The sequence below is a fragment of the Pleurodeles waltl genome, chromosome 6 (assembly GCF_031143425.1).
Source record: "Pleurodeles waltl isolate 20211129_DDA chromosome 6, aPleWal1.hap1.20221129, whole genome shotgun sequence".
Lineage (NCBI taxonomy): Eukaryota > Metazoa > Chordata > Amphibia > Caudata > Salamandridae > Pleurodeles > Pleurodeles waltl.
This window is the reverse complement of record NC_090445.1, coordinates 77,009,619-77,023,615: the sequence shown is the minus strand read 5'-3', so window position 1 is coordinate 77,023,615 and position 13,997 is coordinate 77,009,619. Positions and strand designations below refer to the sequence as shown.

Sequence of the window (13,997 nt, the reverse complement as noted above, 5' to 3'; positions counted from 1 at the left end):
CATCTAACAATTCATTTAATAGTGGAATCGTTCCTGTAGAGTGGAAAGGGGCCTCTGTGGTTCAGCTCTTAAAGAAGGTACTGCGGACCCTGACATATTGTTAATCTATTGCTCTGTTTAACCTCCTGCCTTTTGCTGAAAAACTAGTGGAAAACCATGTCAACCATTTATTATGTGAGAGGATGCTTAAAAAAATCATCTCAGTATGGGTTTCACCTATTTCACTGCACAGTGATAGCCCCTGAAAGAGTGGTAGACCTACCAATGCTGACAGACCAAGCTCATTGCGGAGCCTTAGTGCTAGTAGATCCCGCTGCAGCATATGATATAGTGTCTCATGACGTCTTACTCATAAGGCTGAAGGAGACTGGCATAACTGAAAAGGCACTTGAATGGTGTAGGTCTTCTCTACAGAGGATATCACAAGCAGTTTTCCTACCACCCTGGTATCAGCATCATGGGCAACATTTTTTAATCTATATATCTGCCTACTGCTGAAACTCCTAACATTTTTTGGTCTCAGTGTGATGAATTATGCAGATGGCACCCAGCTGATCATCACACTGGATCAAACGACTAAAAACCCACTTGAGCATTTTCACCGGTGTATGGCTACTGTATCATAGTGGTTACACTTGAACTCACTCAAATTCAACAGACAAAACAGAAATGCTATGGGTGAGACATCCCTCTATCCATCATCTTATGTCACCAGACTTTTGGTCCAGTTCCTGGACCTCTTCCCCATCAACTGCAAAAATGATTAAAAATCTAGGGATACACCTGGACCCAGAGTTTTTTTTAGAGGGTCTTAATAATCATCTTGCATCCACATGCGTCTTCTTTTCCTCTTTTAAAAATAGCTGAGGAAGATCCTGCTTCTCATGCCTTGCCTAGTTCATCAGGTGGTGATCCAGGCCACAGTCTTGAGTCACCAGGACTATTGTAACTTCCTCTTCTGAGACCCTGATGTGGGAACTTTGAAAAAAGTACAAAGAATACAGAAGATGTCTGCCAAGTTAGCCACGGTCTTTTTTAACAAACGCAGTGAAAGCTCTTCATTGGTTTCCAATGGGTGAAAGGTTAAATATAAATCACTCTGTCATGCCTATGAGGCTATCCATCTTAATAGCTAGGATTATTTGGTGGAGAAATTCCTTCTGTTTTATATAAACATATATATATCTTTATTGGCATTTCAGTAATTTACAGTTCCACATAACAACTGCACAGCTTAGTATAGCCCTATGAAACTTCTCTTTTCAACAATATTATCGACAACGGATGGGCGATCAGCGCATCTGACTCAGTTTTACTTTTACACCCCTGCTTGGGTTCACATCTTCAAAATCACATCTCCCCTGCTCGGAAGCCTTGGGGTGGTAAAGAGTAACTTCCTCAGCAATTCTCATATTCCAACCACTTCTCTCAATATCATTGGCTAGCTAACCTTGCTAGCACTCCACTCTCCCACCGAGCCCGTGAGATACAAGCTCCGGAAGTCCTCACACCATGCACATCTGCCACAACAGGGTAGGTTGCAACGCTTTATTAAGTCAGGCCACAAGTCATGGCCCCCACTCTAGCAGGTCATCCCCTTTCTATCGTCATATCTCAATCTCACCTTTTTCATATGGTTTTCCTACACTCCAGCCCATTCTGGCACATCCTGCAGCCAGTCAACCGTCAAGGGGAGTCTTGGGCTCAGCCATCTAATGGCTATGCATCATTTGGCCAGCATTAACCCAGGGATTGCAAATTTTCTGATGAGTGTCCTATTTTTCATAGTAGGCACCAGCCCCAGCATGCAGTGTGTTCACTCCTTAGGGATCACCCAACCCGTGGCCCTATGCAAGTGTCCCAGGACCTCATACCAATAATGTACTAGCAGAGGGCAGCTCCACGTCACATGAAAGAAATCTGCTTGTGCTTTACCGCAGTGTACACACCTGGGGTCTCTAGCAGGGTTGATTGCGTATAGGAGTTTGGGGGAAATGTATGCAATATTGTTGGAAATGGCCCTTTCTGTAGGGTTATCCCCAAACTTTTTGCCTTTCTCCTCCTATTTTGCTTACGTTCTTTTTGTTGGCTCTAGGACTCTGGGCACTTTACCACTGCTAACCAGTGCTAAGGTGCATGTGCTCTCTCATCTAAACATGGTATGATCGTCTTACACCTTTTTGCATATTTGATTTACCTGTAAGTCCCTTGTAAAGTGGTATACCAGATACCCAGGGCCTGTAACTTAAATGCTAGTAGTGGGCCTGCAGTGCTGATTGCGCCACCTACAGAAGTAGCCCTTCAAACCTGTCTCAGGCCTGCCACTGCAGGGCCTGTATGTGCAGTTTACTGGCACTTCAACTTGGCATTTAAAACTACTTGCCAAGCCTTAAACTCTGATTTTATTACACATAGATCACCCCTAAGGTAAGCCCTAGGTAGTCCTATGGGCATGGTGCTGTGTAAGTAAACGGTAGGACATGTACCCTTATGTTTGGCATGCCCTAGTAGTGACAAACATCCTATTCAGTTTTTCAGTACTGTGGGGGCCACTTCTCTCATAGGTAAGTGTTGTGAGGTTACATTAGCTATTACACAGGCACATTATTTTAGCCTAGGCCTGCAGATTGTGCCCTTTCACTCCGAGGCATACATTTTTATTTTTATATTATTTTAGCACAAAGCTTCTTTTAGCAGAGATGTTTTTATTATTTTATCATCTTGTCCTTTACACTGACTTCTGTTATTCATTTCTCTGCTTGGCATTCTCAATCTGTGCTCTATCCAGGGTTGTATGTGATAAGTTACAAAATATTGCCAGTACAAAGCGTTCATCATGTCCCCTACTCTGGTACACAGAAATAGATGTGTTGTCATGACAAGGCAGTTTTGCTCAGAACACAGATGTGTTATTCTAGAACACCTCACTGCCACGTACACGATTGAGGGGATTTCCAACCATTTGTCATCATACACTCCATGTTGCTTTTGCAACATGCAGTTGCCTTTTTCTGATCCAGTTTCTTCCTCCAGATGGACGAATTGGCAGTATACCAACAGACCTCTTCTTTACCTCGCAGGTATTGGGATGGGGCTCCCCCAGGGGGCCTGATGGGCAGATTAGGGCTTACACTGTCATGCTTTTGTAGAGAATAGTAGTAGCGCAGGTATGGATTTTAGAACCATTGTTGTGACAGTATGGTGGGACTTCCTATGTTTCACTTTTCTTTTCACTACCTTGTTTTTATTATTATCATAATCGCAATACATGCCTTTTTACATAGAATGCAGTTGATTAAATCAAGCCTATTGAACCTTATTCTGCTTCTGTTTTGCCTTTGTATGTGTGATACGTATTGACTGAGAGAAAGGGTAAGATCTGTTCCACCACGATTTCCCTAAGAAATCTAGATGACATACTAAGGACTGCCACAAATCACCTTTTACTCTTGGGAACTGGTGAGGTGCTGCTAGCTGCCCGGAAGGATTAGGCCAACGGTTGTCACATGGTACAGGATCAGACTCAGTCCCCTGCGTCCGGTGGTGCTGCCATTCATATCCACCAGTTTTGTTACTAATTGTGAGAGTCTTTACAACATAAGCATTTGGAATTCCCTTACATACTGTTATGTGGTAATTCCTGATCAGAAACGAGTAGCATTGCCATGTTTGGTACGTTTGGAATGGTAGTGAGAAATACCTACTTACTAGGGTAGTTGGATTTTACATTACTATTTTAGAAATGCCACTTTTAGAAAGTGGGCATTTCTCTGTGCTTATAAATCTATATGCTTTGCAGCCTGAGTCCAATCTGTGTCTAGGGCTGAGTGACAGCTGCATTTGGTGCATGCTTTCCAGACAGCCACAGCGCAGGAAGTGGCTGGATGTGCATCTGCACTCATCTGCATACTGATAGTCCTCCTGGGCTGGGAGAGGTCGTTCACACTTTACACTTGTATAGGTTGTGTCCTGCCCTCACACAAACGGCCGGTTTACCCTCTACTGATGTCTAGAGAATTGAAAGTGTTTTTTTGTGCATTTAAAAGTGTTCCTTTGAAATCACCCTTAGCTCAAATACATTTTGAGGATAAGTACAGGGTGTCTGACCGCAGTAGATCTGGAACTGAACCTCTGTCAGAAGGACTGCAGCGCTGCTTAAATGTCTCATCGGGACTGCTTTTCTGCTGTTGCTCTGCTGCCTGCTAACTGCTGGGTTGCTTAAAGGACTCACTGGATTGTTTTTCTGCTTGTTGCCCTGTTGCCAGCTGCCCCCTGACTCTGTTCTAACCAGACACTGTGTGGGACTTGTGACCAGATGTTGCTGGCTTACATGGTCCACATTGCCAGAGGACTACTTTTGGCTTGTGTATCCCCTATTCCTCCTTACCATGCACAGAACCAGGAGGCCTTATTCCACCTCTATAATGGGAAAAAACTCTCTGTTGGGGACCCTGAGTGTGGTGTTGGGCCACATTAGGAGACTGTACTGCCTAAAAATAAATCACTGTATAACAGTTTTCTGAAAATGTGTTTATTAGCTTTTATGCGTAGACTGAAACCGCTGCAACATTCATCGCATCAGGCAAAGAATTGCTGCAGCATATGGCATAGGTAGAAACCGTTTATCAACCAATATGCTTAACGGAACAATCATGCCTATTTCAAGGATATCAGTAACAAGCACTGTTAAACTAAACAAAACAGCTGAACACAAAAGAACAAGCTCATAAGACTGCACGGATAGAGTAATGAGTTGGTTCACGTAGGAGGAGGGAAGAGGACAACTCGGAAAGGTGCCCATTGAATGTGAAAAGTGAGCCATATGTGTAGTTATAATGCAAGGGGGTGGGGGTGGGAGGGTAGAGGGAGAGCCCCCAGTCCAGCATGGGACATGCAGTGAGGTGGCGGTAAGTGCGAAGAGATGGAGGATATATCGATTGATTGATTAGCTATAGGTCCAGTGTTCCTCACTTGTCACTGTGCTCTGCGTGTATCAACATGTGCCATTCCAAGCGTCATAGAGTTAAATGTGGGCTCAGAGGGGGCAGATGTCGTTCTTGGCTTCCACGTTAAGCAGAAAGGTATCCCAGCACTCACTTATGTACTTATGGTGTTCTGTGAGAATCTAGGCATTTATGGTGACAGATGGTGAGTCATTTGTATCTCTATACATTTGATGTGCATTCCATGCCCCAGGCATTTACTGTATATGTTGTGTTTTTCTTGTTCTAGTCAGGATAGGTGTGTTGCACAAATGGTTTACACATTGCCTTCGAGGATAAGCCTCTGAGGATAAGCCTGCCTGCTCTACGTGTGGTGTGTAACTTACTTCCCCTGACTAAATTGGTGGGTTGTGATTTGCTTAGGTGCATACCCAAGCCAAACAGAAACCCCATTTCTAATGAATGTGTACTGCATTATACTGGATAAGTTTAAACCTTGGTTAACTGACACTTCTAGCACCCCTGTATGTGTTGTAGTCCACTCCTCAGCTGAGATGGGGAATTCACTCTCCTGTTGCCTCGTTTTCTCAGTCTTGAGGGGAGGCCTAAGCTTGTCTGATTGGAGAGCTTGGTATATGCGTGTTATGAGTCTCCAACCCCCTGTGCCATCGTTAGCAGTGCGACAAGTGTCTGTGTGGGTGAGGGGCCTCAGAGAACCCCGGCCATATCTCCTGCGCTGCGGCCACTATCTTGGCATACTGAAGGAATTGCCTTCTCCCCAGGTTAAACATGTCTATTGCATCATGTCAGGTGATAAAGTGGCCTGTCATTTCTAAAGTGCCTAAGGTGGCACAATCCCTGTCCTGCCAACGGTCTATGGGCATCATCTATGCTATTTTTGCAAAAGGCTGGATCCTCCAGATCTCCAGTTCTGGCACATAAGGTGCTCTATAAAGCACCTCCCACACCAGAGTCTGCACACCAGTCTAATCACATGCAGGAAGGTCCCAGGTGTTCTGCTACCATGTAACGGTAAAGATCCCAAATCAGCACCCCCATATGTACCCGCCAATAGGGACGTCTCCCAATTTGGCTTGTCAACAAACAAGTGGACAGGCGGCTTTAGGTGCGATGCCATCTAGTACATTTCAAGGTCAGGTACCTCCATCCCCTCCTTATCCCATTCTAATTTAAGCATGGACTATCCCACCTTGTGTCACTTCCCCACCCAAAGCAGTTCCAACAGGAGGTGGTCCAGTTCCCAAAAGACACTCTGGTGAACCTCATACATGGTGCCTTGCAATCCTTAGAGACAAGGAGGAAGTACTACCATTTTAATTAGGTCTATTTTCCTGATCTGGGTGAGTTTCAGAGTGTTCCAAAAGTTAATGGATGGGCGGAGATTTGTTATCATGCATCCCATATTAAGGGAATGACATTGCTGTACCCCATTGGAGATATACATGCTGTTGGACCTGGCCCTTTTTGCAAGATCCTCCCCCAACTTTTTGCCTCCTTCCTCCTATTTTGTCTGACCAGTTTTTGTTGGCTTTAGGACTCTGGCCACTTTACCACTGCTGACCAGTGCTAAAGTTCATATGCTCTCTATGTAAATTGTATGTGTAATTGGCTTTTCCATGATTGGCACATTTGATTTATTAGTAAGTCCTTAGTAAAGTGCACTAGGGGTCCCAGGACCTGTAAATCAAATGCTACTAGTGGGCCTGCAGCACTGGTTGTGCCACCCACGAGTAGACCTGTAAACATGGCTCAGACCTGCCACCGCAGTGTCTGTGTGTGCAGTTTTGCATTGCAAAATTTGACCTGGCCAGTGTACCCACTGGCCAAGTCCAAACCTTCCCTTTTTGTACACCCCTAAGGTAGGCCCTAGGTAGCTCCATGGGCAGGGTGCATTGTATGTTAAAGGTGGGACATGTACTGATGTGTTTTACATGTTCTAACAGTGAAATACTGCCAAATTATGTGCTCACTGTTACATGGCCTATCTGTCTCATAGGGTAACACGGGCTGCCTTTAAATATCTTTTAAGTGCATTTTCCTTTTGAGAGCAGATAGAGATATGGATCTGGAGTTTGGGGTCTCTATACTCACAATTTAAAAATACATCTTTTGTTAAAGTTGTTTTTTAAATTGTTTGAAAATGCTACTCGTAGAAAGTGGGCATTTTCTGGCTTGAACCATTCTGTGCCTGCTTGGGTATTGTGTAAATCAAATGCTACTAGTGGGCTTGCAGCACTGGTTGTACCACCCAAGAGTAGCCCTGTAAACATGGCTCGGACTTGCCACTGCAGTGTCTGTGTGTGCAGTCTTGCATTGCCAAATTCGACCTGGCTAGTGTACCCACTTGCCAGGCCCAAACAGTCCCTTTTCGTGCACCCCTAAGGTAGGCCCTAGGTAGCCCCATCAACAGGGTACAGTGTATGTTAAAGGTGGGGCATGTACTGATGTGTTTTACATGTCCTAACAGTGAAATACTGCCAAATGTGGTTGTCACTGTTGCAAGGCCTATCTCTCTCATAGGGTAACACAGAGCTGCCTTTAAATATCTTTTAAGTGCAGTTTCCCTTTGAGAGCAGATAGAGATGTGGATGTGGAGTTTGGGGTCTCTGAACTCACAATTTAAAAATACATATTTTGGCAAAGTTTTTTTTTTTTAAATGTCTGTTTGAAAATGCCACTTGTAGAAAGTGGGCATTTTCTTGCTTGAACCATTCTGTGCCTGCTAGTGTATTCCCTGACTGGGTCAGACTGACGGTTGTAATGTTTGTGAATCTCCTCTAGGCAGTGACACAAAGGGAGCTGGGGTGTAGCCTGCATATTCTGATGGGCCACCTGGGCTAGAGTGGAGGGAGGAGTGGTCACTTACACCTGAATGGGCTGTGCCTGCCCTCATACAATGCAGACTCCACCCCCCTGGTGTGAGTCTGAGGCCAGGCCTGGGCAAGGCAGGATCTTGTGAACAACATAGATTTTCCTTTGAAGTTTGCCTACTTCAAAGGCAGAAAGAGGTATAAGTAGTGGACCCAAAACTCTAGATTTTCAGATTACTTCTGGAACCAAGAGGGACCTCTGCCAAGGAGAAGAGCTGGAGGAGGAGTACTGCCCCTTTGCCTGTGACTGTGCTTTGCTGGGTTAGCCTGCAGTTGCTGCGTCTGCCTGAAAGAGGACAAAGACTGGACTTTGTGGTATATTCCTGCTTGTGAAGAATCTCCAAGGGCTTGGACTGAGTTTGCCTCCTGTTTTGAAGTTTCAGGGCCATCAAAGACTTCCTCTGCCAGCACCTGGACTCTCTGCTAAGACTCCTGGCCTGCCAAGTGGTGCCCTGTCCAGTCCCTAGGCCCTGGAAAGGTGAAGCTGAGAGAACAAGGACTGAAATAGACGCACGGGAAGCTGTGCAGGGAAAATGTTGATGCACCACCTGCAACGTGGCTGTAAAAGACACGCCATCCGCCTCGCTGCTGAAGTCGACGCACCACCTGCATCGGGGCTGGGAAATCGATGCATCACCTGCATCGCGGCTGGAGAAACGACGCAACACACTCTTGCGGCGGCTAAAAATGACACAAATCCCAGGCAGCAAGGTTTTCCATCACCGATTTCTCAAGCGTCATTACTGGGCATCAAAATCATCGTAAACCTGCGCGGACCTGAGGTGCCCCGTCCGGAAAATGACACATGGCCTCACTTATGAGAAAACGACGCATTGCTGACTTCGTACTTTGTGTAACAACAACATTTCCATTGTTTTCCATGGAGTAAGACTCTTTTTATTTTAAAAATTAATATCTTGACTTGTGTATTTTGGATTTTTGTTGTTTTGTTCTTGTTTGATTTAGATAAATATTGCCTATTTTTCTAAACTGGTGTGGTGTCCATTTTGTAGTGTTTTAACTCTATTACTGTGTGTTTGGTACAAATACTTTACACATTGCCTTTAAGATAAGCTTGACTGCTTGTGCCAAGCTACCAAGGGGGTTAGCAGGGGTTATCTTAAGTGAGTATCTCCTTATCCCTGACTCGAGTGAGGGTCCCTGCTTGGATTGAGTGCAAACTGACTGCCAACCAGAGACCCCATTTCTAACATATGCCAAGGTAGTAAAAGCTGTCCGTCTTCCAGGATAAACCTGCTTCAGGGAATCGTCCGATCTCTACTCCTTTCAGCTGTCCCACTGGTAACAATGCAGACTTCAGTTGACCCAGGTATAACCCCGAATGCTCCTTGAATTCCCTCATCACATTCAAAAGTATCATAACCAATATGTCGGGTTGGCTCAAATAAACCATAGCGTCGTCTGCTTATACTCGTCTGCTTATACTGATACAACATGAGTCGTCAGTCCCACCTGAACTTCCCAACCATGCAGCACCTGTTGCAGTCTGCACTGGAGAAGTTCCATCTGTACTATCCGGCTTGCAATTCACGATCAGCTAATGCTTATCTGCTAGTGGTTCCTCACATCAAACATGTTTGCCCAGGGCTAAATCCTTTGCAGTGACTGCATTGAAGCTCTAGAATAAGTAACCTTACTGCTCGCACCCACCTTTCTTAAATTTAAAAAAAAACTTAAAAACCTGGATTTTCAAAAATTAGTTGGCTGTGTAATAATGTGCAGGATTCCCTAATATTACCCCACTGTAGTCTAGATCTGACAGTTTCCTCCCTCTTTGTTACTGTCTCTGCTCTGCTAGTGTTCTCAGTGCCAGGTCACCAGGTGGGATAGCAGTCACACTTTATAAAATTGCTAACAAAACAGAACATTGTGCTATAGTATTATAAAACAATATTGTATGTTTTTTAAATATAGACTTTCTTCTTTTAGGAGAAGTTTCAGTGTTATCTAGACTGCTTGAAGAAAAAGCTGGATGATGTTCTTGAGTTGCATCGCAAAGAAGAGATGAACGTGAAACAGCTAGAGGTAAGGGAACGGTAACTGATAAACCAGTATGAAGAGAGGGTACCAAACTTGATCTCACTTTCAGTTTCCAACAAACCATAGCATTCATATAGTGGCTCGGACATACCTGTGTTACGGCTGTCCTTACTGTGCTTTGAAACTATCACTTGCAACTTCCACGAGGATAGAGGAAGAAAACCAATCTAAGGAACCAGGGGTTTTCAAGAGTTTTTGTTTGAGTGTTGTGCAAAGATAATGAACTCCAAGGACTTGCTTTAACTGATTCCTTGAGTCAAGTGCTTGTGCTCGTAACCATGTGGCAGGAACAAGCGTAGAACTTTTGTTAACAGAAGCAAATTAAGTATCAGGTTGTGATCATATGTTTGTCGTAGCTAAGTGATTCAGCCTTTAGCCGGAGTAGCAGACACACCCTTGCTCTGACTGCCTTTTTTAAAGCCTCTGTAGCAGGAAGTTGATATATGGTTTGACCTCCTTTATTAGCCACTCATTCTTCGAGGGGTAGAGGCTCAGCTGTCACCTTAAAACCACCTTGATTTTGAATTTTTGCTCCCCGTTCCCCCACACTAGCCTGCCTGGACCTGGGAGGTTATCAACCTCTTTGTGTCATGCCTTGAGGGACTGCCGTGACTTGAGGGACTGTCCTGCACTAGCCACCTGACCAGTACATCCTTGTACTCCTCATATTCCGACGACACACAGCTGATCCTCTCCGTCTCCAAGGACTCCGCCAAGACCAACCTCCCCAAAGGAATGAAGGCCATCACCGAATGGATGAAGAACAGCTGCCTCAAACTCAATTCCGACAAGACGGAAGTCCTCATCTTCGGCTCTACCCCCTCCGCATGGGATGACTCCTGGTGGACTGCCACTCTCGGAGCCGCTCAGACTCCCACCTATCACGCATGCAACCTAGGATTCATCTTGGATTCCTCATTATCCATGACCCAGCAAGTCAACGCCATCTCCTCCTCCTGCCTCAACACCCTCCGCATGCGCCGAAAGATCTACAAATGGATCCCTACCGAAACCAGAAGAACAGTCACCCAAGCCCTCGTAAGCAGCAAACTGGACTACTGCAATGCCCTTCACGCAGGAACCACTGCCAAACTGCAGAAGAGGCTGCAACGCATCCAAAACGCCTCCGCACGCCTCATCCTGGACACCCACTGCCACATCACAGGCCATCTGAGAGACCTGCACTGGCTCCCAGTCAACAAGAGAATCACCTTCAAACTCCTCACCCACGCTCACAAAGAACTGCACAACACCGGACCAGAATACCTCAACAGCCAGCTCTCCTTCTACACCCTGACCTGGCATCTCCGCTCCGCCGACATCGCCCTCACAACCAACTCACACGTCCGCAAAACTACAACCGGCGGCAGATCATTTGAGATTTATTAAAGTAGCCCTGAAGTAACATGAAATAGTACTATGTTCTAGTTTGTGTCAAGGGTTTGTACTATGGGTGGTATATGGATGTTCCCATACAACCACCAATGGAGTTTGATGATAATCCCTAGTTACTATCATTGGTAGAAAAGTATTTACACCTTTTCAAAGCAAATAAAACTGTTCAGGGCACATAAAAAGCTGTCAAAGCATAAAATGTTGAAATGAAAGGGTACCCTTTGTTTGACATCACACACACACTTGCTCTCTGATGCAAGGGTGTGTGCATTGGTGAAGTGGCGACCGGTAATTAGAGCAAACTTGAGTTGGGCGGGGTTCACATGCGCACACACACACATACTCACACTCACCCTTCTTCATGCACACTCGCACTCACACTCTTATATTCACAAGCAGGCACACCAGTGCTTAATTTGAGCCGGTGGTTACCCATGGGGGCCACTGGCACTGATTTTTGGGGATTGGCACTTATTTTTCTGCATTAGACATTTACAGAGACCAAGGGAGTGAAAACACTCAAAGCAGAAAGACGCAGGAGGAGAAAGATGGAAAAAACGTCACAAAAGGGCAAGGTAGGATACTTCAGCAGTCAGATTAAAGGGTAAGGAGTGTCTGGTAGTGGATTAAAGAGACATGAGGTAAATTAGCAGGCTCAGTATTCGGCGCACAGACATTTAATTGCACAGCTGCTTACCTTTAAGCAAAGCTTTGCGCTTACCTCTAAGCATGCCACTCATTCTTTTACAAGTTAAGCACAGACACACATACATCAACCATTCACCAGTATGTAGGCACGTAATAATACACAGACATACATTCATACATACAAATACATGCATGCACTAAAGATTAAAAATTGTTTTTACCAGGCTGCAGTAGTGGAGCTTCCAAGTTTGGTGGAACGTTGCGACTGCTGCCTCCTCTTCCTGGCTGACCTTAGGTCAGCCAGTAAAAGGATGCAGCAGTCCCTTACTCGTCACAGAGCATGATGGGGATAGTGAGAGTTGTTGATCCCACAACACTTAGGGGGTCATTACGACCTTGCGGTAACCGCCGTGCGGCCGCCAATGCGCCCGCACTCACGCGGCCCCCATTATGACATTCCCGCTGGGCCGGCAGGCACAAACCAAGTTTGTGCCCGCCGGCCCAGCGGGAATGAGGCCGCAACATAGGAGCCGGCGGTGTTGCGGCCGTGCGACGGGTGCAGTTGCACCCATCGCGCTTTTCACTGTCTGCTATGCAGACAGTGAAAAGCTGGCCGGGGCCCTGTTAGGGGGCCCCTGCAATGCCCATGCCAGTGGCATAGGCAGTACAGGGGCCCCTAGGGGCCCCAGGACACCCCTTACAGCCAGCCTCTTCCTGGCGGTGCAAACCGCCAGAAACAGGCTGGCGGTAGGGGGGTCATAATCCCCAGGGCAGCGCTGCCCTGGCGGATTATCACCGCCGGGGCTAAAATGGTGGGAAACCGCTGGCCCCGGCAGTGCGACCGCGGCGGTAATAAGGGCCTCTGTACCACCAGCCTGTTGGCGGTACGGACGCCACATTACACCTGGCGGTCTCTGACCGCCAGGGTCGGAATGACCACCTTAGTGATGAGATGTCACTGATTAATACTCAGCCCTGGGCACTCTAGGTCTTAAAACTGAAGCACCCAGGTCCCAGGCTATCACTGAGGCTCCCCCTCATCTTGAAAGGGAGGACCTCAAGGCACTTTGCAAGGCTGAGGAGGTCACACCCTCAGAGCTGTGACATCTTCAGCCTGCCAAAGCTCAGCTCAGGCAGCCATCGGCTTGTGCATTTAGCGAATGTATAGCACCTGGCTGTCTGAGCTAAACATAAAGAGTGTCTGTCAGACCGACCTTTGCTCAGACTGACGTAAGTCTGCCAAAGCTGGGGTGGGGAGCGTTTGTGAGGCCCCTCCATCCTTTAGGACGGGCACATTGGTGCAAGGCAGCGTAAGGTAAGCCAACACTAGGGGAAAGAGAAACAGCACCATATCTTACTAGAGAAGGCACTCTTCTGCTCTCTTCTTTTCACACAACACAGTGCAGCAATTTTGGTTACTGCCTTGTGTCACATGAAAATGTAATAAATCTACCCTTTCGTTTAATCAGATTAAGCATTCCTAACATATAATGCCTCTCAGTATGGATGACATGTGACTCCTGGACATTGTGGCTCTCATTGTCTCCAAGACAGTGTGGCTCTCATTGCCTTACGTAATATTTCCTGTGCATTGATTTACACATTCATTCATTGTCTCTGTATAATGTGTGTAATGTAAATCGCTCTGACACCCTACATTAATATGAGTAGCACTATAAATTAAATCTGAGAGATGAGCTAAAGAAAGATGTAGGGCACCATTTGAGAGTGGTAGTGAGGGAATCCATGGGAAATGATGTCACCGGGGTAGCAACAAACATTGTTGCACTAGGCGTCACCAACACTAAAGCCAGCTCGGTTTACATGTTGGATGTTTAGGACATTTTCGCCGCAGGCGTCAAAACATAGTTGCGTCGGTTCTTCTGGTTTCTTTTCTGAGACTTGGCATGAGAGACTCAGTAGACATTAGTAACACATGGTTCATTGAGCGCTCCACATTAATGAAATTTCAAACACTTAAGTATGTGTAGGTTCTCAATCTCCCAATGATACAAATATTGTTGCAGAGTTATTGTTTCATTGTGAGAAATTTTTATAT

General features: G+C 45.9%; 1 protein-coding gene across 1 annotated transcript in view; it reads left to right on the top strand.

Moving 5' to 3' along the window:
* LOC138299237 (E3 ubiquitin-protein ligase TRIM39-like) overlaps positions 1 to 13,997 on the top strand; it is a 143,927-nt gene that overhangs the window by 45,059 nt on the left and 84,871 nt on the right. The window contains exon 2 of the mRNA XM_069237364.1: positions 9,785 to 9,880. Coding sequence (XP_069093465.1) covers positions 9,785 to 9,880 — 96 coding nt within the window. The remainder of the gene's footprint in view (positions 1 to 9,784; positions 9,881 to 13,997) is intronic.